We start from the raw sequence: 21,935 nt of genomic DNA, 5'->3' as shown, positions 1-21,935 counted from the left end.
TTGATAGACGGTGTGAATGATTTTCAAGACTGAAGTTATTGGCACGAAAATTCGTAATATCTGATTCATTAAATGCCGTGGTTCGTGAGAGGGCGTCAGTCTATGTATCAAGCGGGGAAGAGGACAGGGGAGGGGAGGGAAGCGTTGAAGCGTCTCCCCGGGCGGTTGAGAAGCAGGCGTGAGGGAGGGCATGGATACAGGCAGATAGATGTAGGACGATGGGACGTGGGAAAGCATCGGAATACAAAAGGCGGGGGACGGGGAGCGGAGGGCAAAAAGGGGCAACTCAAACACATAAAAGCAATCGTCTCAACGTTGCGGCATGACACATATCAACATCAAAAAAGGGCAATGCCATAACAAACGATCATCCCAAAAAAAATGATCTCTGATCCAACTCCGGCCGTTCTTTACTTTGACCGAAACCAACCCATGATGCTCTAAGCCGTGAGTGCGCTGCTTACGCCCAAGACGGCCATGCCGACAAATGCAAACACCATGCACAGGTTGCGGCTATGCGTCAGATCCATGGCCTCCTGGAAGAGGGTGAGAGCGACGCTAGCCATAATGCCCGCCGTGACGGCAAACATGCCGCCGTAGACGGCCTCGCCGGGCTCGCCAATGCCCGCGTGGCCGGCAATCTTGAACCAGAGGGCGGCGACGCCGGCGCCGACGGGCTGGCTGGCACCGCCAAGCAGCGTCGAGATGACCATGGCTTTCCATCGCGAGTTCATGGCCAGGTACAGCGGCAACGCCAGCGCAAAACCCTCGGTGATGTTGTGGATGAAGAGCGCCAGGAACACGGAGAAGCCCAGTTGCGGGTTCGCGTGGTTGGTCGCGTAAGTGATGAAGCCTTCTGGGAGCTTGTGGAGGGCAATGGCGATCGAGGTTTGGAGACCAATGGAGAGAAAGGCGTTGGTGGGCACGTGGTGATGGTGGTGTGCCGATGCGTCTGGGTCGTCGTGCGTGTGAGCGTGGTGGACGTGGTCGTGGTGAGCATGTGGCTGTGGCGACCTTGAGCGGCTGTGGCGACTGCTGTGGGTGTGGTAGTAAGAAGGATTACTCGAAAGTGTGTTGTATTCTAGGGCATGCGGTTCCGAGTGCACCTGTGTCAGGGGTGTTGTCTCGTCCGTCGGCTGTCGACGCATCGAGCTGTGGAAAGATGCCGTGGCCTGGCGAAGTAACGTGCCTGATCTTGACAAGGTTCCATAGGCAGATCTTGTACCTCCTCTGGCTTGCACAATCTTGAAGCAGTCGACGCCGCATGGGTCGGTGTAGCCATGACAGGGCCCGCCCTCGTCACACTTCTTCAAGATATACTGGGACGCCTTGTGGGCGAGTTGCATAGGCAGTGATGGCCTTCGAGAAAGTTTGGATTTTGGTGGCCGCAGAGAATCTTGGCTGCCAAACATTTCGCTGTGCATCGAGGCATCCAGGCTGACGGGGCCACTGTTGGGAATGGATGCGTCGAGAGGCCGTCGTGCATGGAAGTCTTCGTGCTCTTCGTGATGGTGGGGCTTGTCGGAATCTGCGTCTTCTTTCGGGGCTTCTTCATCGTGGCTGTGGTCGCAGTCGACCACGTGGGACGGCATAAACTGATGCATGATGCGCGAGAGAATCTGGATGCCTATCACACCACCAAGAAAACAGGCAATTAGAATCCAGGCCGAGGATTTCGGTGAATGGCCGCCTCTCTGCAGCGAGTTCTTGGCGGAGGGCAGCATGCTCGATAACGATGAGAAGAGCTATCGCGGTGGTGAGTAGTGATGTCATTGGAAAATTCGGTTGGTGGGATCTGGTGCTTCTCACCATAACACCAAAGCTCAAGCTAAGAGAGCAGGACAAGAACGCATTGCTGTCCTGGATTTTGAAATTTCTTTGGCCGGGGAGCAGGCGGATAATGATATCGACGCATATTATTGAAGCTGTACGACTCAGTACCGCGCGGCAGAATGTTGGACGCGGGAGACTAACCTCCAAGGGTGCATGCTATTAGCCGCAAACGTTAGCCAGGGACGCAAATAGAGTGGAAGCGGGAAGCCGCACCTACACCGCTCATGACGGTCATAATCCACCCCCTAGTGTCATTGTCCAAGACCATGGTTGCACCCCTGCGAGCCAACGAGTGGCCCTGGAGCGTCGGTTGTACGGAAGAGGCCGGTGGAGCGAGAGAGACGGGAGTGGGGAAAGCGGCAGCGACGTGTGAGAGGCGGGTAAGGTAAGGTAGTTAGTGGAGATAAGAGAGCAAAGTGGGAGAGGGAGAGAGCGAGGACTGGCGGATGGGTCGAGTGGGCTCGCGAGGTTTTGAGTACCTTGTTGGCAGCGCGAGAGAGCAGAGAGCAGAGGGCAGAGAGCAGAGAGCAGAGAGCAGAGAGCAGAGCCTTACCTTCCTTAGCCCTGTCACCGCCCCTCCCCCCCCCCCCCCGTGAGACCTGGCTCAGCCTGTGGCGTCTCCCTCATTGGCCCGCTGACCGGTCTGGTCTCCGATCCGCCTTGACCGCCCAGGAACCATCATCGCCACCCACGCCAACTCTCACTCATTCCCTCGACACCTCAATTGTGTCGTGCAGCTCGCAGCTCGCAGCTCGCAGCATGCATGCACTCTACTCTGCAGCCTACCATCCGCCCGCCCTCCCCTGCACGTCCAGAGGCATCGATGCCCAGCTCCGCCGCGCCATCTCCGTCCTCATTTCCACTCTCTCCCCGCCGAAACGACGGCTCCTCATAAGGGTCCACGCGACTCTTCCTTCCCGTTAAGCGTTGCGATGGACTGTCTTCAACTCACCTAATGACATGCTTGTTCTTGATCACGTTGCCATCTGTTGTCAATGACACGTGCGACAAATGACTGTGTCTATGCGACCGTCTTCCTCGACGAAACTGACCACTGGACGCGTGTGCTGTTGGCAACATCAAAACAAACAGAGGTTACGTTTTGAAGTGATTTGCATGTGCCCAGGGCTTTATAGGAATGTTCACATGTGCTTATTTCAACCTCAAGTTTCCGTCGAGGCTTCAACCAGACGCCTTTGAGCCCAAGGCTGTGGAATCCGTCGAACAAATGTGCCTCTGCGCTTTTCGACTTCTCTTTCATTCAGCACATTATGGGTTTTGTATCCCATCGTTGATTGTCTCGGTTCTTCGAGCGGAACCATCTTTGTCACACTCAGCGACATTGAAACTTCTTGTCAAGTCTTGGGATATGATACCTCGAAAATACGCCGAACTTGGCCGAAGACCATGCTTCGCGCAAAACATTTAATTTTTCAATCTGGTTGGTTCGAGCCTCAAATTCATGCGCTGGGGATGTAGGCAGCCTCCTATCATGTGCTTTGTCGCCATCTGGCTGCCCGCAGTCGGAATGGTCGGTCGGTTGTGTGAGTGTCTGGTGTTGCTGACAAAAGAGACCGATGGCCGGCGAATGGCGTCAGAGGCAGCTAGCTCGGCGGGCACTTTTTGTTCTCGTCTACGCCTGCATCCGTCATGAGATAGGCTGCTCTCTGCACATTTTTTCGGCATGGCTTCTCTGCGACGTGGTTCTGCTGCTCCGCGGCAAGTAAGGCAGCTTCTGCGTTTCATGCGATCGCACTCCATCGAAACTCAAACGCCCCGGTCTGCTTACCCATCACAAAGCACGCGTCGCATCCACATCCAAGGACCAAGAAAGATTCAGCCCGCTGCCAGAGACAAGCCAGACCCTGAGATCGAGTCAACCAACCCGGCTCTGAGCTTCCCGTGCTTAGATGCCGTCGAGAGTCGGTCTAAAATCCTGCAGAAACGCTCATTGCAAGGGCCCGAGCCGACGTATACGACCGGACACCACGAAACATTTGTCTGCAAGGACCCTATACTTTTGGATTGGGGCGGGATTCTTCCAGAATTCAACGTTGCGTACGAGACCTGGGGCAAGCTCAGTGCCGACAAGAGCAATGCCATACTCCTACACACTGGTCTATCGGCTTCGAGCCACGCCCACAGCACCGAAGCAAATCCCAAGCCGGGTTGGTGGGAGAAGTTTATTGGCCCTGGCAAAGCAATCGACACGGACAAATACTTTGTCATTTGCACAAACGTCATTGGAGGATGCTATGGCTCGACTGGGCCATCGTCCAACGACCCTGCAAACGGCGAGCGGTATGGAACGAGATTTCCGATTTTAACCATGGAGGACATGGAACGGGCTCAGTTTAAACTGCTGGACCATCTGGGCATCGCAAAGCTCTATGCAAGCGTGGGCTCAAGCATGGGCGGTATGCTGAGTTTGGCGGCTGGTGTACTGTTTCCTGAACGTGTGGGCAGAATCATAAGCATCAGCGGTTGTGCGCGTAGCCACCCCTACAGCATTGCCATGCGCCACACTCAAAGACAAGGTATGTACTTGACATTTCCAACGGGGACGTGACTGACTTCACCAGTGCTCATGACGGACCCAAACTGGAACCGTGGGTTCTACTATGATGGAATACCGCCGCACAATGGCATGAAACTTGCTCGTCAGATTGCAACAGTAACATACCGCAGTGGACCAGAGTGGGAGCAACGGTTTGGGAGAAGAAGGGCTGACCCGTCCAAACCTCCTGCGCTCTGTCCCGACTTTTTGATCGAGACGTACCTTGACCATGCCGGAGAAAAGTGGTGTCTTGAATACGATGCCAACAGCATGCTCTACGTGTCAAAGGCCATGGATCTTTTCGATCTGGGCCTCGAACACCGCCTTCGCATCAACAGCCTAAGAGCCGAAAACGAAGGCAAGCTAGCGGCCTTTGCCGCTGGTAACAGTGCTCACGCCACGGCGACCGCCGACACATGCAATCTGACCCTTCCTGAGAAACCCTATGAGGAACAGGAGCAATCCAATAGCAACCAGTCGACTCCCGCAGCCCAGGCATCGCCGCATTCTACAAGCCCACAGGAACCGCCCGCAGACCTGGTTGCAGGCATGAAGCCATTGGCAAACACCCCTACGCTGGTGCTAGGTGTTGCAAGTGATATTCTATTCCCTGCGTGGCAACAAAGAGAGATTGCGGAGACACTGCGGCGCGCTGGAAACAGCCATGTCACGCACATTGAGCTTGGAGAGGAAAAGAGCTTGTTCGGGCACGACACATTCCTTCTCGATCTGGAACACGTCGGAGGAGCGGTGAAAAGCTTTTTGGGCTGATGAGTGGCTGAGATTTTTGTTGTTTTTACGAAATCCAGCAGAGTTGCATGGACTGGAGTTGCAGGGTGTTGGTGGATTTTTGGAATGATCCGGAGCTCACCGGGTGGGCCCATGCCTCTGAGACGTATACTCGAAAATAATAGGTCTGGCGTCTCCCTGCTCTCATCTACTGACTTTCCTGTGCATTTATTAACATTGCATGGGGCCCCAACTTCTACGGCCATCTTGCTCGGCTTTGTTTTTACTCGGACCTCGCGCATAGCTGCTACGATCAGCGCCAACCTTTGCCTCCTCGTTCGGAATCAAGGTGTTCCGCGGCCATTCTTTCCGTGGATACTGCCTTCTGAGACAAGAATGATCGCTGAGCTTCACATGAGGGCAAGCTCCTACTGCGAATTGGCCGCCATCGAGGCAGATTGAGAAAATTTTCGTCCATTGTATCACGAGCGCACAAGATGAATCCAGGGAGCTTCTAACATCATGACCCGGGGAATGTGACGTCCAGACCTGTCACATTTCCATGGCACTGGGTACCTTTCATTCCTGCGACACATCAGTCGCAAGCCCTAGAACACAGGATGTCCAGTTGACTTGACCACACCTCTACTTTATGTTCCTCGGCCTACTTCTGGACCCATGTCGGTGACTAAAGCTATTTTTGGTCCTTTCCATTTCCAAAATGAAGTTACTCCTGCCGGAGGGTGAAATGGTGGTGACCAACTTCTAGGTGGGTATTCCTTCCTCCTGTATGACCTGGGCCGTACTACCAATGGCTCCCTAGATTTTGTGACGACGACTTATGCCGCACACGTTTCCCTGTTCCTTGACCTTATCAGGCACTGGGCTATGGATGGTTAGGATCGGTCGATCAGATACGCATGCGCAACCTACTTCCATCAAGTCCTAAGCCTTCCTTCAACATCGCCACTGCCACTAATCTTATCGACTAGTGTCCATTTTTCAATCTCGTCTGGACTCTTGTCGCCAAGCCAGGGAAATGTTCATCAACAATCAGGGGTGTGAAAAAATAAAAAAAGGGCACCAAACCGGACGAATCACAGCTTCAAAAATTTCCCAGCGTGGTTTTAGATCCCCCACCGAATGTCAAGACTTGTGCTTTGCGATGCCCACGCACCTGCGAGGCGAAAAAGTCCCGATCCAATACGAAATTCGACCACCATCCCGTTGGCCAAATGCATTGATCAAAGCGTCATCGGGGTCACTTTGCAGAGCTTGTCTCGCACAAGCGCCTGCACTGTGACTCAACCAACAACTAGCCGACAATCTTTCACACATCTAGAGAAACGCTGTCCATGACAGACCGGTCACGGACTTTCGGGAGACTCTACAGCCGCGCTTGAAGAAAGGGATTGGCGACATATGGCTCCCCGGATTGGCGGCGGCAGCCCTTCTGCGTCGAGCTCTAGCACCAGCACCCAACTCCTGGCCAGCACAGATGCAACCTTAACCACCTTTCGGTACAATCGGGGAATTGGCTCCTTGGAATCCGTGACGACAAGCAGGTCTCATCGCCTCCCCGAGTAGCCGCGCCAGCCAATGGCGAGCTTGGCCGCGGCTTCCTTCCTTGATGGAGAATGAAGCATAGAAGTTGGACGCGAGCAAGGAATTCATTGGGAGATTGGATGGGTTGTTTCAAGGGCAACACACACCGGATCACGATAGGCGTCACTGAGTGAGAGTGTGTGTGTGTGTGCGCCAATTCGTCACTACCAGGAGTGCAGTGTGGCATCGAGAGGCCAGAGCCAAGAGCTTTCAAATGCAGTAGAAAGCAGACGTCTTGCCCGCTGACGCTTGCGCAGGTCTGAATATCCTTAGCCCTTTGTCCGCGAAAAAAAAAAAAGAGATTTAACCCAAGACCAAAACTTCGTTCCCCTGGAAGACCCTCCGTCACTCCCGGTCCGCGGCGCAGATTGCGGGCACACACCAAGATGGGCTACGCTGACAAGGATTACAATCTTCAAGAAGTAATTTCCATGGGCTTTTATTGCCTCGTGGGAACAGGAGTCATAGTTCACTGGATTCATGTCTGGCTTGGCAAACCAGATCATCGCGTAAGGGAGTTGGAAGCTCGACTGCGGTCTTTGGAGGAGGGCGATAGAATCCGTGACGTAAGACTACCTCTACTTTTTACAATAGCAGCCTTTTGGTTTCCTGCTTTCTTGTGGTAGCTATTTCGTTTGTTCTGCCAGCGGCACTCTTGAGACTAACGCAGAGACATCTATAGAAATTCGCACTGGCCAGCATGGGTGGCTATCCGCAGTCGGTCACAAGCAGCCGGCGAGGCTCTACCACGGCTTGCAACACGATCGCCGGCGGCAACAACTCCATCTTCGCTGAGTCTCTGTTCCAAGCAACGCCCTCCAAGCGTCTCCGCGCCGACTCGTACTTCACCACCACCCAGCATGGTTGCCCGCCGTCGGAAAACGTCTCGCCGCACGACACCACGACGCCACCGCCGCTGGCCTTTCCCAAACCTCCTCCTCCCTCGAAGGCCAGCCAGCCGCCTTCGCCTCTCTGCCGAAGCCCCGTTTCTCCCACCGTCACTGCCGGCGGACCTCCTCCTGGTCAGGCCTTTTCCTGTCCAGATCCGGCGTGCAACAACAGCAGCGCCAACGTGGCGGCGGCGGCGCTCGCTCTCAACGCGCCTGTCCCCCTGAACAAATCGACCAACGACATGGCCTCCACGCGTGGTCGCCAAGTCAACAACCACAACAACAACAACAACGCCGCCGCAGCAGGAACAGCAACAGCGACAAAAACGACGACGACAACGACGTCTCCCGGCCCGCGCCCCCCTCCATCCACAAGCGCCGCCGCCGGCAGCAGAAACCAATCGCGCTCGCGCTCGCGCTCGTCGTTCCGCTCTCCGCACTCTCACCAGCACCACCACAACAACCATCACCACCATCCGCACCGCTACGGCTTCCACTACCCGCACCTGCCGCACCTGCCGCCCGTCAACTCGGGCACGGATAATCGCGTCGGTCACATGGCTGGCATGGTTGGACCGGGTCCGCTGTCGGACTGATGGCGCGAGCCGCTGGGTTGGCTTATGCCGTGCGTGGCGCTTTGTGGCGTCCAGGTGAGGCAGGCAGGCAGGAAGGCAGGCAGTCAGTCAGTCTGCTCGCCACATAGCGCCCACGGCGCGGAGATGGGGGCGGTGGGTGGGCTTTTGTGTGTCTATCTGTTTCCGTTGCGGGTGACGATGACGATGGTGATGTGATGTGATTGATGGGGGTGTTAAGCGTGGTTGATACACACTGACTGCATCTCCTGCGTTTGCTGTACTTGTGGTTTAGGAGACTGCCAAACCGTTGAGCGGGTGGTGGGCGGCTAACGACGGCGACAAATTTTTTTTTTTTTTTCTGGGTTGTGTGTTTCTTGCGTTCGTGTGATTTCTTTGCCCAGTCAGGTACATCTCGCTCCTTCTCTCATTCCGGATTCGGGGGGTTTTTTTTTTTTTTTTTTCTTGTCTTTCCTTTCGGTACATGCGTCGCGCAGTAGACTTGAAACGAGCAGCGGAGAAGAGCAATGGCTGTCAGAGGTATCAACTGGGTTGATCGGAGGAATGAAGATGGCGGGTCCAATGTGCCCTTTAGGCAGCAGCGGGCTGTTCAGCTCTGTCCGGGTGTCATTGGTAAAAATTGCACAGAAGCTTGTCGAGACGTGCAGATGAGCCTGTGGATTACATAGCAGAGAACTGTGGACAGAGCAACAGCGACAGTCTTGTTATTGTTGGTACACTCAGGCTTTCAGAAGAAATGAGGATTCAGCTCGACTGTCCATGACTTCGCTCTCCATGGTTCTGCCTCGCTCGTTATGACCCAGTCCGCACGTCTTCTATTTCCATTTCACACACATCGAATTATTTCGACAGTAGTTTCGAGACCTTTCACCAGCTGGGACAATGTTGACCACTCAGTCTTCTCTGATGCTTTCATCTTTTCATTCATTCATTCTTTGGTCATTCACGCAGCAGTCTGGCCCAACGCCAAACCCACGCACGCATGCCATGCAGGTGGCCCCGGCCTAATCTAATCGGATAATGTACAGATAGATGCAGAGGTATTAAATGGAAAAGGGAAACAACTCAGAGAGAAAGAGAGAGAGAGAGAGAGAGAAACAGAGAGAAAAAAAGTGGGATGCAGTCTTCTTTCAGCGCACGATGAAAAATCTGATCCGTTTCAAATCACTCGTTCATTCTCTCGTTGGTTCGTCCTCCTATCATTCATTCCTTGCCTTGCGATGCTTGCAAGCCGTTGCCTCAAAGGGCCAAGCTAAGCGGCATGTTTAAACTCATCCAGCCAGCAGCCTTGTTGCTCAGCTTAGTAGCCGCTGAAGCCAGCGCCGGGCGTCGGCGTCGGATATGCGCCAGGACTGAACGGCGGGGGAGTGCCAGCCGGAGGAGTGCCGGCAGGAGCCGTGCCAAAGTTCAGCGCAGGTGTGGCGTAGGGGGTGGCAAGGGGCGTGCCGGGCGTAGCGAGAGGAGTGCCGATGGGCGTAGCGTTGCCCATGGGAGCGAGCTGACCACCGTTGCAGCTGCGTGGGAGCGTTAGCATTGCGTGGGATGGGACAAGATTCCGAGAATGGGACAGAGGTGGAGCGAAGATGTTCTGGCCCTTGGGTGGGGCATTCTGTAGTTTGGAGGTTGGATGGGGGGGATTGGCAGGGGGTGTGGGGTGAGCTAGGGGGCCGTCGTGTAGCAGGAAGAGAGAGAGAGAGGGCAGCGGCCTAAAATGGACTGGGTCTGACCATGACCACGTCGACCCAAAAGGTTCGGCGGCCGGCACGGCCCTCAACTTAAATCACTGCCCCCCCCCCCCCCCCCCCCCCCCGGCTCGTGTGTGTTTGAGAATGAAATGCTTCTTTGGACGTACCTCCAAATGCTGGGGTCGTAGCACTGGGAGTTGCAGTGCTGGAACTGCTTGCCGTTTTGGATGGGGCATAGGACCTTGTTCTCAAGGCAGGTCCAGGTGCCGCTCGAGTAGGGAACGCCGCCGCAGGTGCCAGAGCTGTCTCCGGCCTGGCGGACCTTGTGCAAGGGGCCGGCGACGGCAGTGGCGGCGAGGAGGGAGAGGACGGTGAAGAATTGCATTATGATTGAGTTTTGAAATGTGAGAGTTGGTTGAACTTGGAGTGTGCAACGAGGGACGTTGGGTGATTATGGTAGATGAGAGATTGGATGATTGTTGGAATCTGAAGTGTACTCTGACATCCTATATAGACTTGCGGTCATACATGTCTTGGTGCTGTTCCCCGTTTAGACCTGCACGGTGCCACTGAACGGACGGCCTTGAAAATCGCTGTCATCGGCTGAAGACAAGGCCGCGCAGAGGCGACGGCCAATCCGTAGGTGCAGAATGAAGACGGCCCCAGTGTTTCCTCAGCTGCTCACCTCTGGCCTGGTTTCGATCTGGCGCGGTGAATACATGGAAAGGCGGTGCCCTGGTCAGCATGTCTAGGGAGAAAGTAGTGGAGAAGGCAGTTGTCCACGACAGCACAGTTGAACCATGGCCAATCAGCGGGGCTCTGACGGTCTTCGGCGTCCGGGCTGTGCGGCTGCCTCGCGACAGACATGGCAAGCGTCTCTCCAAGTGACGTCGTTGGCTTTTTGGCCTGAAGAAAGCTGGTGGTTAGGTCGAGGAAAAGTGGCGAGGTGAGTACGCGGCCTGTGGTGCCGTCTATTTTTGACGCGGGTGTGGCGGTGAGTGGCGGTGCGCTGTCGAGGCGATTTTCACTCGCTCGTCAGTCGTCACTCATGGTCCTCGTCCTTGGTCACAAACGACCTTGGTCTGCAAATATGACGTTGTATAGCGAGGGGAAATGCTGGGTTCGGTGGGCTGCTGGTGGAGGCGATGATCTGGCCCGCCTCCCCCGACCCGACCCGACGACAACAACTTGCTCAAGACATGGTGTCGACCTGAGGAGCCTGATCAAAAGTCGTTGCCTTGGTCATCCATCAGTGTGCTTCTGAGCCTCAGAAATTGCGTGTCACGGTGCTGCTGACTCCAGGGATGACTGCGCCTTGTCAGCTTTTGAGAAACGAGGCCTGCCCAACGACATCAGATTCGGCCTTGGAACAGGCGCATCGTCTCGGAGTGAGAACAACATGTCTCTGCGAGGGCCCTCGAGGCTGATGCATCCGCTTCCCGTCGATTCAATCCAGGACGATAATACAAATATCGGGAGATTTGGCCATGCATCTCGACGTTTGAGAAGACTCGAGCTGATGGCCCGAGGCTCGCTGCAGCTCTTTATTACCTTGGCCAGGGTGAGAAGAGTCCTAGGAGACGTTGCTGGTCCTGCCGTGTCACTGGATGCTCCTCGTGCAGCGATACCACATGCGACTAGTCCCGAGGTCGAGATGGCGCATCTGCTTGAGTCCGGATCTGGCCAATATCGGTTCCAATGATTTTCGAACGGCCGTCATTGTCGCCATGTGGTCCGCGGAAGAAGCCAAGCCGCCCACGGCCGAGTCGAGAAACTTGCCGAGCGAGTGAAGCGCAAGAGGCTGTGCTGGTTCGTGGTCCATCTTTGCCCAAGTCGTCCGAGGCGGCTTTCGGTTAAGAAAGCTCTGAGGTTGAAGAAGGGAACCAAAGTTCAAAAGCCCCGGAAACCCCTGGGAACCGCGCATCCCTGTCTGTGCAACAACCAGCACAACATACGCCGCAGACCAAACGTCGCAGCGTCACAACATCCTCCCAGAGCTTGACCAGACCACAGCTGTCCCGCTGCTGCGACGCTGTCGATCGAAACAGAGGCGAATTGACTGACTGACAATTCCGACGACGGCTCCACTCCATTGTGCTCAACCCGCACCTGGATGGCTCTCAAGACGTTTATATCCATTCGGCAGACCAGACCGGCAACGGCGTCTCGAGGCGCGGGCCGGCGGGAAGGTAGCGTCTGATTTCCGCACGGCACGCCTTTCGAGGCTATGCACAGTCATATACCATAACCTTATATCTACTCGCCTGGGTCCACCGGATGGCGCTTTTGCTCGTCCTGTCTTAGTCCGCCCCATGTGCTCTCCGGAACGAGCAACTGTACGTTACACTTTTGCAGTATCTGGTTCGGTAAGCTTATACATTCTTTCCTAGAACATCAGGAGACGCCCACCATCATCAGCGCTAAGGGATGCGTGCGTGCATTGACTCCCTTTGCAGCGATTCCTGACGGCCCATCCGTTGCGCGCGACCTCTGCCAGACCCGCAAGACCCATATACTCCCGCGCAATCCTCCAATCGTCCGGCCTCGCGTCCAATTGCTCTCCTCAAAAGTCACTACTCTCTACGACAGCCACTGCCCCTTTGAGCCGTCAGCTTATGCCCCCTCCAGGTCCTCTTCGCTCATGCCGCGCGAATAAGGGCGCGCATTTGACGTACCACCAAGACCCATAAAACAAGCATCGCAACGGAAAGACGAGAGCGGGGTCGAAAGCCCATAAACTGGAGGAAATCACCGGTGTACAAGAGGATAGGACCGCAAAGCCTGCGCTCTCAACTTTGGACTTTGGAACATCCATGCATCCCGATAGCTCGTCGTTTACGGCGCTCAACATTGCTGGGTCCGCCGTGCCAGAATGGATGGGTTACTTTACCTTGTCCGCGCAGCCTAATACCGACCTTTGGCGCAAACCGCCGCGCAATGACACATCCACGGCCCCCATCCTCTACACCGCCCTGCGCAACCCTTTCATAGCCGCCGAGGTGACGGTATCGGCAGATTGGCAGCTCGAATGGGATCAGGCCGGCCTCGTTATATTTTCAGGATCACCTCCAGGCCGTATCGATGCCTCCAGGCCATCGCCTCCGTCAAACAATCAGCAGCAACCCCAGCAACCACAAACTCAACCGCCTCCGCGAAACGCCCCTCCACCCGCCTACATGCCCCCCGAACCTGCTCCAAAATGGGTCAAGCTCGGTCTCGAATTCAGGAACAACGAGTGCCACGCTACGTCAGTCTGTGCTACATCAGACGGGGCAGACTGGGCTATGACGGCGCTGCCGCCCACCCGCACGCGCCGCGCCGACCTGCGCGTCAAGATGGAGCGCATCGGCTACGCCCTGTGGCTGTGGTACGAAGACGACCGCGGCGGCTGGAAGAAACTGCGCGAGGTAACGTGGTTCTTTTGGGGCGTCGAGAGCAAGGCGATTCGCGTTGGCGTTTACGCCTCGCGGCCCGCGAACCTGGCCGCGTCGCTGTACGAACGTCAACAAGGTGGGCCGCGGGTGATGCAGCGGAACTTGGTGGTTGAATTCGAGGGGTTGGAAATTTTCTGATGGGTTGTAATGCGGCTGGATCTTTGATGGTCATTCTTCGTCGTAGCGTTCAAGCTTTGCTGTGAGAGTCTCCGTTTTGGCGTTTTCTGCGCTGTGTTTGGAAAATAAGGTGTCATTGGCTCTCGGTGTGTTTTCTTCTCAGGCTGTCAATTGCGGTCGTCTTTTTTCGTTGAAGTTGTGGATGGCTAGGTGCTCACGGTCAAGTTGGAAAAGAAATTGACTCTTATCTTTAGTCCACAATGGATGTCAAATAAAATGGCTACTCTCAGGGGATTGCGCCTGGACCCAAGGAGCTGTCATTTCGCACTTAGAGAGTGACGTTCATCAAAATCCCTATCTCTACAGAGCTTTCATTCACCACCAAAGCCACGCCTAGGAAGCTGACATCCCGCATCACGGAAATGGTCCAGGGGAGCTGCCATTGCACCCAATACCCGCTGCTCTCCACCACTACCCGTTGCTTCGGTCGACCACCTCTCGGTGCCAAATGACTAGTTCCAGATTGGGATCTCACCGTCAGGCAAACTAAGTCGCCGAGTCACCAAAAACACCCCCTTCCGTCTAACGGCAGAACCTTAGCAGAGGCCAGAGTGAAAACTTCAAATCTCCGGTACCGTCCCCCAGTCGAGTACTCATTATTAGACAATTGCAGTCGCCAAGTACCGTGAGCAGTGTCCGTGCTTGGTTTTCCCAGGCTAGGGTAACATCCGCACGCTCTTACTCATCATAATGGTGCTTTGATGATGGATTGCCATTCAGATTGACATTGGTAGTGAAGTAGAAGCTGGATCCTGGTGCACAGTCCGACAAATAAATACTACTCGTGTCTGATGTGGTTGTAAATCCCGAATGACGTTATGCTGCTTTTTGGCTATTTTTTGGGCAAATGTTTTGGCACTTTCAGTCCACCTGTGGTGCACGGTATCTCTCACCAGTAGCCCATCGCTTTGGACAATGACTGACGTCCAATGACAGCAAGTTTAGGAGCACGTCACTCACCTCTCTCCCCGCTGGACAGCACGATCAGTTGACAGCCCTCGTGACTGGTAGCGTGCTCAGAGAAAGAGAAGTCCTTCGTTGGTGCGATCCTGCTGCTTTTCCTCTTCCACACTGACGGCAAGCAAACAAAAGACTGTGATCTATCTTCATATTTCTAATTATTGACTCTTCGCGAAATCTCTCCACTTTCTACAGATCAGAAATGAGGTTTAGGACGCTTCATCTTGGACACATCTTTCCATGCCTCCTCTTGCTCCTCCTCTTCGCGGCCCTGGCCTTCCCACTCTATGTGGTTCCACCGAACAGCGCCATACCCTCGAGTCTCTTCCCTCGAAACGATCACATCAAGAACAGCAGTTGGGCGCACTCTCCAAACCCATCCGACGGCGCCTCCAGCGTCGAGAGCAATTGCAGCACACAAACAGGGCCCCGAACCACTACGGCGCCCGCCTCCCAATCCAACGCCCCATCCGCACTCCCCCAATGCCTCTACGACACCGACACCTGCGGCGCCATCTTCTCCCTAATTCAAACCTGCCACGACAATCTTTTCCCACCCACCATCGCCAATGACGGCAAAGCAGACGACGACTCAGGCAACAGCCTCACCATCTCGCCCGCCAACCCAGCACAAGCAGCGCGCTTTCGCTCCTGCGTCTGCTCTGCCTCCTCCTCTTCTTCCTCGGCCGCAGACAAGAACGCCGCCTGGACACAATGCCAGTCCTGTCTGCACAACGAGCTGCACACGTCGCAGGCCGGCCTCGTCGCGCAGACGCGCGCGCTGCAGCGCTTTTGCCGCGCGCCTGGCGTCCCGGACGCCGTGGGGTGGCTGCGCGGGTTCGAGTTTTGGATCAAGGGACTGGCGCCGGGTGCGATGGGCGGCGGTGATGGGGTTAGAGAACACGACGTCTTGAGCGGCGGCGTGACGGGCGTGTTGAGCATGACGGCCACGGCGACAGGAGGCGGTGGTGGTGGTGGTGGTGTCACGGCTGCTACGATGAAGACGCTGACTTGGTCATCATCGACGACGGAGACGACGACGGTGGAGAGTGCCTCGCGCGCGGATGAGCCGCCGCCGGCCGCCACCGTCGTGACGAGCGTCTACTGGGCTGATGGGCAAACGACGCTTCTCATTGTTCGACCTGCGCCATCGACTCTAACCCCTGCCGAATCTACGACTGGGCTCATAGAGAGCACCACTGCGTCCACGTCGTCTTCTTCCGCAGCTCATGCCACGGCTGCTGCGACTTCAACGACAGCTGCGACGGCGGCGGAGCAGGCGAGTGCGGCGGTTAGGGGGTTCCGAGTACCACCTGTTGGGAACGGAAACGTGGCGTTTGTGGTGGGCGTGGGAGTGTTCTTTTGCTTGGGGGTTGTGAGGATGTTCTTGGACTAGGAAGGGATGTGTGGAGGTCGTCATGATCTCTTTTTCTTTATTTCGTTCTTTTCTTTTCTTCTTTTCCTCCTTTTCTTTCTACGACGGTAGGTTTACTTGGTAAAAGGTGGCTCTGTCTTAGCGAAGGTCCACGGAGACAGGGACACTGCTGGGGGTTGTCATATCATGTCTGATGGAGTTTGGTCATCGGATTCTCGCGTTCTTGCCACTGCTTCAAGGTGGTCCACTTGTTTCCTCTAGCGAGAGCCAGCGTGTTGGATATCATACAGACCGTCATTCATACCACGTGCTCCTGCTCGAAAGGCAAAAAATGGAAGATTGCTCGAATATGCTCACACCGTCGCTAAAGTGCTGCAAACGCCGTCGTGTGTGGAATATCAATGGAAGTCCAGCAGGCTGAGTTGCTTCACCTTCTTTTCTTTGTCCACGTCTTAATGAAGTCTGCCTTTTCCTTGACTCCAAGCCCCACCCTCTTCACTCTTCCCAAGCGTGCCAGGTCCTCGCCGACACGGTCCAGCACCTTCTGCTCTTCAGCTGACAGCTCTCCATGGGCATCACCGTTTCCTAGCAGTACGCTGTCTGCCCCATTCGTCTCGGCATAATCTGCGGGACGCGGGCTGAGGTCCCGGCCACTAGCGGTAGCAGATTGCTTGGCAGAGCCGGCGCTGGTATTGAACACTGCCTCTGCAATGCGGACGCGAATACAGTGGGTCGGCTTGGAGCAAAGATTCCACAAAAAGTCAAAATAAGTTTGAGGAATGGGTGTCGTAACATCCCCAGGAGAATATCGCAATGACACGGGAAAGATCTTTGTCCTTGCCGGTACCGTCAGCAGACTCGGGCTAAAGGGCAAGATTCCACGTCCATTCGTGGTGGTGCACTCTGGCAGAACCACAATGCTTGTGTCAGGATTTTGCGCAATCAGGGTCGCCAAGTTCGTGAGCTTAGCGTTTGGCGGCGGCTGAATGACTGGCGGCGCCAATGCATGGAGAAAGGCACGAAAGAGGTTGACGCGCTCGACTAGACGGGTGCTGGGATACGAAATGGTGAAGACAGGGTCGAAGATGGCCGCCAAGTAAAGCGCATCGAGGGGCGAGGTAAAGGAGGACGCGATGACGGTTCCAGGAGAGGGGAGCCGGTTCTTGTGGTGTTTTGCCAGTGAGCTGCCATCAAGTCAGTCGGAGTGACATAGGAAGCAACAAAGAATCTGCCATACCCGCGTCTCACGCCGTCAATTTGAAGGTCAATCCACCAAACACCAGGGATCCCTAGTATCAACCATAGTGCGGCCTTCCTCACCAGCAGACCCACAGGCAGCCAGCTCAGCAGGAGAAAATATATGGCGGAAGCTCCCAGTAGCAAAGGTAGGCGACACGCGAACAGGAAGATGTGTAACGGAAGCGCGATTCCGGACGGCTCGGGGCGAACGGGGAAAAAGGGCGCGATTCCAGAGCCTATGCTATCAGTGAGTGGGCTTTTGGCACACGCGCACCTGGGCAACATACCCCGGTCGCGATACTGGGAGTATTTCTCCATGGTGGACGTTAGAAGAGGTCGGTGGCGGGCGCTCGACGATGGGACTAGACAGAGCGCAACACGCTCCTCTGGGACTCTGGGACAGGCTGGCGTCGGGGCGACGTGAGCGCGCGGCTGGTTCCTGAGAGGGCGAGGCGTCAAAGAGTCCAGGGTAGTAGTGAGTGACGCATGTGAAAGCGTTCGGTAGGTTGCCCGTCGCAGCGCGCGGTTCTGCCGGGTTCGCCCGCCTCCGCATCCACAGTTTTTCCGCTCCGACTGTTTTGGCCTTGCTGTTTACGCTCCGCCAACTCTGGGATAGCAACCAGCCATTGCGCCAACCAGTGATCCTGCCCTTCACGTCCGTCGACTTGCTGCTCGTTGCGCCCACCACCATCGCTGCGCCCTGCAAATTCCTCTCGAACCCTTGCGATGAGAAGGGCGTAGCTCGTTTTGTATGCCCGCGTCCTTGTCGTCTACTCCCTCCGTCGCATTGCTTCCTTAGCCATGGATTCCCAAGACACCGCGGTACGCCTCCACCGGTTCGCATCCCAACTCGAGGCCATACTAAGGATGATTGTATCAGAAGCCATCTGGCATTCGTCCCCCAAGCAAGCTTCCTGCGCCGGCGGGAGGTCTCCCCCGCACCCTCCAGGAAATATCAGCGTCCGACAACAACATGCGCGCACTTGCTGCTCCCGCGAGCCTCGTGCCATCCAAGAACAAGGCCTCTGGCCGTACGTATCTGCCAGTCCAGGAACAGGAGATTCAGCAGCTCATGCCGACTACAGTACCGGAGCCGGCCGCGAAACGTCAAGTCTCGGGAGAGATGAAGTCCAGCATTGCACCTCCAAGGCCAGTCAATAGCTCAGTCAAGACTACCGCTACAGCAGGCGTCCGTACTTCCAAATCATCCTCCGTCTCAGCACCATCGACTCGCACTCGACAAAATTCGACCCCCTCCTTTGCCAGCAGCTACTCTCACGGAGCCAGATCTACCAAAGACACCCGACCGCACACTTCCATGTCAAGGCATCGTTCTCAGACTCCCTCGAACCGGCCGGCGACATCTATGGATAACAGCAATTCCTCCTCTGGAGGAAAGCGTCAGGGTACAGTACCGCCTTCTCTTTCAACCTATACTGCTTCAAGTTCCAACCCTTCGACTTCCAAGCACAGTCTTCGCAGAGCACGCAGCCAGGATAGCGGCATGGCCCTGTCGTTCCACCCATATGGCAGATCAGTTTCAGCACAGTCTTCAGCACTTTCTTTTCAACAGCCCCAGCCTGGTCGACTTATCAAAAAGGCTTCTTGGGATAGTTCCATGGGCTCCATGGAACCTTTGCGCTTTGCGCAAGCTCCTGGATCATTTGATCCCATCCCGGAAGATCCTGAACCTCCTGCGACCCCCTCTCATATTCCACGTTTCCAGGTTCAATCCGTTCAGCATTCTGGTCCCTTTGAATCCCAGTCTTCATCGTTGTCTATTCAGCAAAACCAAGCGGTTCCTTTTCGTTCAGCCTCTCCTTCGAAGACTCCCAAGACTTCTTCTTGCAAAGAAGACACGACTCCATTTTTGAACAAAGACTCTAACTTGCGTGCTCCACTTCCAGCTTGGGATACGAAAACCCGCCTCGACGAGATGGAGGCCCTTTACGGCGAACTCCGGCAACAGATGAAGAGCACGGCCAACGAGCGCGAAAATATCGAAGAAAAAATCGAAAGTCACAAGGCCAAGAGTATGTCTCTTTCAATTATGGACATTCGATGTTCTGTTTTTGAGCTTGTTTCTACGCGATACATGACGACCAGAAAAGGATTGAAGTTAACCCTGGCTTTTCTGGTTGCAGTTAACGAGCTTGAGGCCATTCGATCGCAACTCTCGACGAAGAACGACACGATCCGGAGCGAACTAGAGTCGACAAGGCTGAAACTCTCGCAAACAGAGGTTGCTCTCGAGAGCCTCAAGAATTCTCACAGTTTTGAACTCAAAGACCTGAGAAGGCAGCACGAACACGATATCAAGGACATGCAATTTGCGCACGAACGTGAGGTCACGAAGTTGCGCCTAGAGTCGGACAGAAAGGCGGAGGAGTTGCAGCGAAGTCTTGACCATCAGACTAAGGACGTCAAGGCCGAGTATGAAGAAAGGTTTGCAACCCTAAAGAGGGAGATGGAGGCCCAGCTGGATCAAGAGCGGCAGCAACGCGTCAAGGAAGTTTCGGAACTGCAGACACAGGCAGAGCTTCACGCTCAGAATGCTGGTGTAGACATGGAAAAGAAAGACAGGGAGCTTCTCGATCTCCGCCGCGAGACCGAGCAGCTCAAAGCCGACATTGAGCGGAAGACGGCCCTGGAGAAGAACTTGCGTGACAAGCTTTCGGAGTCGACTGCAAACAACATGACGCTCGAGTCGGCAAACAGCGCCATGAAGGCTAAGATTAACTTTCTGGAGTCTGACAGCCAGGCACAGTCCACGGCCTTTGCCGAACTCCACAAGCGCATGCAGGAAGCTGTCGATGCAGCTGAAGAGACCAAAGCCAAGCTTCGCGCTGAAGAGACGCTTCGACGCAAACTGCATAACCAAGTCCAAGAGCTCAAGGGCAACATTCGCGTCTTTTGCCGTGTTCGCCCACCGGCAGAAATCGAAGCGACAGAGACCGCCGAAATCAACTATCCTGACGCCGGAAAAGACAGCAAGGAGGTGGTCATCCAAGGTCCTGAGCAGAAAAGCGCTATGGGCAACGTGACTCGCTCCACCAATCCCTTTTCTTTCGACAGGGTCTTTGGTCCAAAGTCGCAGAATGGAGAGGTATTTGAAGAGATTTCTCAGCTTGTCCAGTCGGCGCTCGACGGGTACAATGTCTGCATCTTCTGCTACGGCCAAACTGGTTCCGGAAAGACGTACACAATGAGTTCATCCGACGGAATGATACCCCTGGCGGTCCAGCAGATTTACAACACTGCGCAGGACCTTGAGGAGAAGGGCTGGCTGTACAAGATGGAGGGCCAATTTGTCGAGGTGTACAACGAAGTTTTGAACGACCTGCTCGGCAAGGCTGAAGAATTCGATAAGAAGAAGCACGAGATCCGTCATGACGCGCAGAAGAAGAGTACAGAAATCACTGGCGTCACGTCGGTGCCTCTAGACAGCCCCGACAAGGTGCAATCTATGCTCTCAAACGCCTCGCGCAACCGCAGCGTCGCTGCGACTATAGCCAACAGCCGCTCTTCGCGATCCCACTCTGTATTTATCCTCAAGCTGAAGGGTGAGAATTCGATTACCGGCGAACGCAGCGAAGGCACTTTGAACCTCGTCGATCTGGCAGGTTCCGAGCGCCTAAGCCACTCAGGAGCTACCGGCGACCGTCTCAAGGAAACGCAGAACATCAACCGCAGTCTGAGCTGCCTCGGTGATGTCATTGCTGCGCTGGGCTCTGGAAAGGACGGCGCGCACATCCCGTACCGCAACAGCAAGCTCACGTATCTGCTGCAGTATTCCCTGGGCGGTAACAGCAAGACTCTCATGTTTGTCATGATCAGTCCTCTGCAGGCTCACTTGCACGAGACTTTGACCAGTCTCAAGTTTGCCACCAAGGTAAGGCTCACCGCGCAAATGCTGGCATTCGTAGCTAACAAATATAGGTGCACAACACGCACATTGGAACGGCAAAGAGGCAGGCCAAGGTCAAGGAATGAACCTCTGCCTAAACTTGTAACCATCCGGTCGGGATCCATCGCGCCTCGACGATCCGCGCGAAACATATTGTACAGAACCCGCCCCTGAAAAAGGAGCCAGGACCTCCGGCACAAAGGTGGAGAATGATGTTTTCTTGCCTCGGTTCCCTTTTCCATAGCGAGACAACACCTCTCCTATTCCCAGCTCGGCTCGCCGGCCTTGCAATGGACGTTACTTATGACTGGTGTCTGAGGTGTTTTGGCGTAACTTTCTTTTTACTTTTCTATTCACTTAAACTCTTAGGACCCGGCGCCTCTCAGACGCTGCACTGCGCCTTGTCCTTCCACTCGTATCGTTTGGTCGTTACCCCGGCTGCCTGACGGTGGACATCCAGACCAAGTATTGTTGGGCATGGGCGTCGCAGCGAGGTAGTCCACGATTCCAAGCCCTTTCTCTCGTCATTTCTTCGAGCGGTTGGGCGGGCTATTGAGTGAGCAGCTTTCTTCTTGGTTGGGATATCTGGATCGGAGTGCATTGGGTTTGGAGGAGTATGGCGAGATGGGAAGGATCGGAGGCTGGCAAGGGCGCGGATGGAATCGGGATCTAGGGTAGCGCTGCGACTGAATTGAATTGTTTGATCTTGTACTGATCGACGGATGGGCGCTGTAGAGTGCAAGAATCACGATTGGGCAAACGCCAAGTGAAAAACATGTTGCATCGGTGCTATTGAGAAGAGTTAAGTATACCACCCATCTTTATCGACTTCGCGAATTTGGGGACACCCTCACAGTGGGTGCAGGAATATATGAGACGTCCTCAGGGAGCGGTCGTTCGCGTTCACAGGTACGTCCAGGGACCATTCATCTGCCATCCCATCTGCACTTA

At 55.1% G+C, this 21,935-nt stretch overlaps 9 protein-coding genes across 9 annotated transcripts; 6 read left to right on the top strand and 3 right to left on the bottom strand.

Moving 5' to 3' along the window:
* Positions 1-5: 5 nt before the first annotated feature.
* Positions 6-2,380, bottom strand: IWZ02DRAFT_457716 (ZIP family zinc transporter). Its single transcript, XM_066767950.1, has 4 exons — positions 2,047-2,380; positions 1,975-1,989; positions 1,810-1,925; positions 6-1,745 (listed from the first exon to the last, which is right to left on the bottom strand). The coding sequence occupies exons 1-4, from the start codon at positions 2,099-2,101 to the stop codon at positions 441-443; spliced, it is 1,491 nt and encodes a 496-aa protein (XP_066620966.1). The 5' UTR covers positions 2,102-2,380; the 3' UTR covers positions 6-440.
* A 1,010-nt stretch (positions 2,381-3,390) lies between these two features.
* On the top strand, positions 3,391-5,633 carry IWZ02DRAFT_43179 (Alpha/Beta hydrolase protein). The gene is made up of 2 exons (XM_066766183.1): positions 3,391-4,370; positions 4,416-5,633. Exons 1-2 carry the CDS (start codon positions 3,518-3,520, stop codon positions 5,159-5,161), a joined length of 1,599 nt encoding a protein of 532 aa, XP_066620965.1. The 5' UTR covers positions 3,391-3,517; the 3' UTR covers positions 5,162-5,633.
* Positions 5,634-7,011: 1,378 nt separating this feature from the next.
* IWZ02DRAFT_43182 (uncharacterized protein) lies at positions 7,012-8,344 on the top strand. Its single transcript, XM_066766185.1, has 2 exons — positions 7,012-7,290; positions 7,407-8,344. The coding sequence occupies exons 1-2, from the start codon at positions 7,111-7,113 to the stop codon at positions 8,208-8,210; spliced, it is 984 nt and encodes a 327-aa protein (XP_066620964.1). The 5' UTR covers positions 7,012-7,110; the 3' UTR covers positions 8,211-8,344.
* A 1,147-nt stretch (positions 8,345-9,491) lies between these two features.
* On the bottom strand, positions 9,492-10,425 carry IWZ02DRAFT_43124 (uncharacterized protein). The gene is made up of 2 exons (XM_066766149.1): positions 10,060-10,425; positions 9,492-9,721 (listed from the first exon to the last, which is right to left on the bottom strand). Exons 1-2 carry the CDS (start codon positions 10,275-10,277, stop codon positions 9,508-9,510), a joined length of 432 nt encoding a protein of 143 aa, XP_066620963.1. The 5' UTR covers positions 10,278-10,425; the 3' UTR covers positions 9,492-9,507.
* A 1,806-nt stretch (positions 10,426-12,231) lies between these two features.
* On the top strand, positions 12,232-13,618 carry IWZ02DRAFT_43146 (uncharacterized protein). Its single transcript, XM_066766164.1, has 2 exons — positions 12,232-12,461; positions 12,521-13,618. The coding sequence occupies exon 2, from the start codon at positions 12,706-12,708 to the stop codon at positions 13,462-13,464; it is 759 nt and encodes a 252-aa protein (XP_066620962.1). The 5' UTR covers positions 12,232-12,461; positions 12,521-12,705; the 3' UTR covers positions 13,465-13,618.
* Positions 13,619-14,598: 980 nt separating this feature from the next.
* IWZ02DRAFT_483719 (uncharacterized protein) lies at positions 14,599-15,859 on the top strand (the record flags this gene model as incomplete). The annotated part of the gene is made up of 1 exon (XM_066769175.1): positions 14,599-15,859. The coding sequence occupies exon 1, from the start codon at positions 14,666-14,668 to the stop codon at positions 15,857-15,859; it is 1,194 nt and encodes a 397-aa protein (XP_066620961.1). The 5' UTR covers positions 14,599-14,665.
* Positions 15,860-15,945: 86 nt separating this feature from the next.
* On the top strand, positions 15,946-16,341 carry IWZ02DRAFT_43097 (uncharacterized protein). Its single transcript, XM_066766122.1, has one exon. The coding sequence runs from the start codon at positions 16,032-16,034 to the stop codon at positions 16,257-16,259; it is 228 nt and encodes a 75-aa protein (XP_066620960.1). The 5' UTR covers positions 15,946-16,031; the 3' UTR covers positions 16,260-16,341.
* Positions 16,063-17,559, bottom strand: IWZ02DRAFT_43092 (uncharacterized protein). Its single transcript, XM_066766115.1, has 2 exons — positions 17,076-17,559; positions 16,063-17,022 (listed from the first exon to the last, which is right to left on the bottom strand). Exons 1-2 carry the CDS (start codon positions 17,393-17,395, stop codon positions 16,266-16,268), a joined length of 1,077 nt encoding a protein of 358 aa, XP_066620959.1. The 5' UTR covers positions 17,396-17,559; the 3' UTR covers positions 16,063-16,265.
* Positions 17,560-18,050: 491 nt separating this feature from the next.
* Positions 18,051-21,070, top strand: IWZ02DRAFT_435149 (P-loop containing nucleoside triphosphate hydrolase protein; the record flags this gene model as incomplete). Its single annotated transcript, XM_066766421.1, has 2 exons — positions 18,051-20,969; positions 21,017-21,070. 2 exons carry the CDS (start codon positions 18,051-18,053, stop codon positions 21,068-21,070), a joined length of 2,973 nt encoding a protein of 990 aa, XP_066620958.1.
* Between the last annotated feature and the right edge of the window lie 865 nt (positions 21,071-21,935).

Source organism: Phyllosticta citriasiana, assembly GCF_038021145.1.
Source record: "Phyllosticta citriasiana strain CBS 120426 chromosome Unknown IWZ02scaffold_10, whole genome shotgun sequence".
Classification (NCBI taxonomy): domain Eukaryota; kingdom Fungi; phylum Ascomycota; class Dothideomycetes; order Botryosphaeriales; family Phyllostictaceae; genus Phyllosticta; species Phyllosticta citriasiana.
Note: the sequence above shows the minus strand (reverse complement) of the source record. Positions and strands in the feature narration are given on the sequence as shown.

What these genes read in the sequence shown, in the direction of transcription:
- IWZ02DRAFT_43182 (XM_066766185.1), top strand. Translation starts at nt 7,111, where the DNA reads ATGGGCTACGCTGACAAGGATTACAATCTTCAAGAAGTAATTTCCATG. An exon ending in AGGGCGATAGAATCCGTGAC is followed by an intron (nt 7,291 to 7,406) that starts GTAAGACTACCT and finishes AGACATCTATAG; the next exon opens with AAATTCGCACTGGCCAGCAT.
- IWZ02DRAFT_43092 (XM_066766115.1), bottom strand. Translation starts at nt 17,395, where the DNA reads ATGGAGAAATACTCCCAGTATCGCGACCGGGGTATGTTGCCCAGGTGC. An exon ending in ATTGACGGCGTGAGACGCGG is followed by an intron (nt 17,023 to 17,075) that starts GTATGGCAGATT and finishes ACTTGATGGCAG; the next exon opens with CTCACTGGCAAAACACCACA.
- IWZ02DRAFT_43124 (XM_066766149.1), bottom strand. Translation starts at nt 10,277, where the DNA reads ATGCAATTCTTCACCGTCCTCTCCCTCCTCGCCGCCACTGCCGTCGCC. An exon ending in TACGACCCCAGCATTTGGAG is followed by an intron (nt 9,722 to 10,059) that starts GTACGTCCAAAG and finishes GCTCCCACGCAG; the next exon opens with CTGCAACGGTGGTCAGCTCG.
- IWZ02DRAFT_43097 (XM_066766122.1), top strand. Translation starts at nt 16,032, where the DNA reads ATGGAGTTTGGTCATCGGATTCTCGCGTTCTTGCCACTGCTTCAAGGT.
- IWZ02DRAFT_43146 (XM_066766164.1), top strand. Translation starts at nt 12,706, where the DNA reads ATGCATCCCGATAGCTCGTCGTTTACGGCGCTCAACATTGCTGGGTCC.
- IWZ02DRAFT_43179 (XM_066766183.1), top strand. Translation starts at nt 3,518, where the DNA reads ATGGCTTCTCTGCGACGTGGTTCTGCTGCTCCGCGGCAAGTAAGGCAG. An exon ending in GCGCCACACTCAAAGACAAG is followed by an intron (nt 4,371 to 4,415) that starts GTATGTACTTGA and finishes TGACTTCACCAG; the next exon opens with TGCTCATGACGGACCCAAAC.
- IWZ02DRAFT_457716 (XM_066767950.1), bottom strand. Translation starts at nt 2,101, where the DNA reads ATGGTCTTGGACAATGACACTAGGGGGTGGATTATGACCGTCATGAGC. An exon ending in GCTTGAGCTTTGGTGTTATG is followed by an intron (nt 1,746 to 1,809) that starts GTGAGAAGCACC and finishes CCACCGCGATAG; the next exon opens with CTCTTCTCATCGTTATCGAG.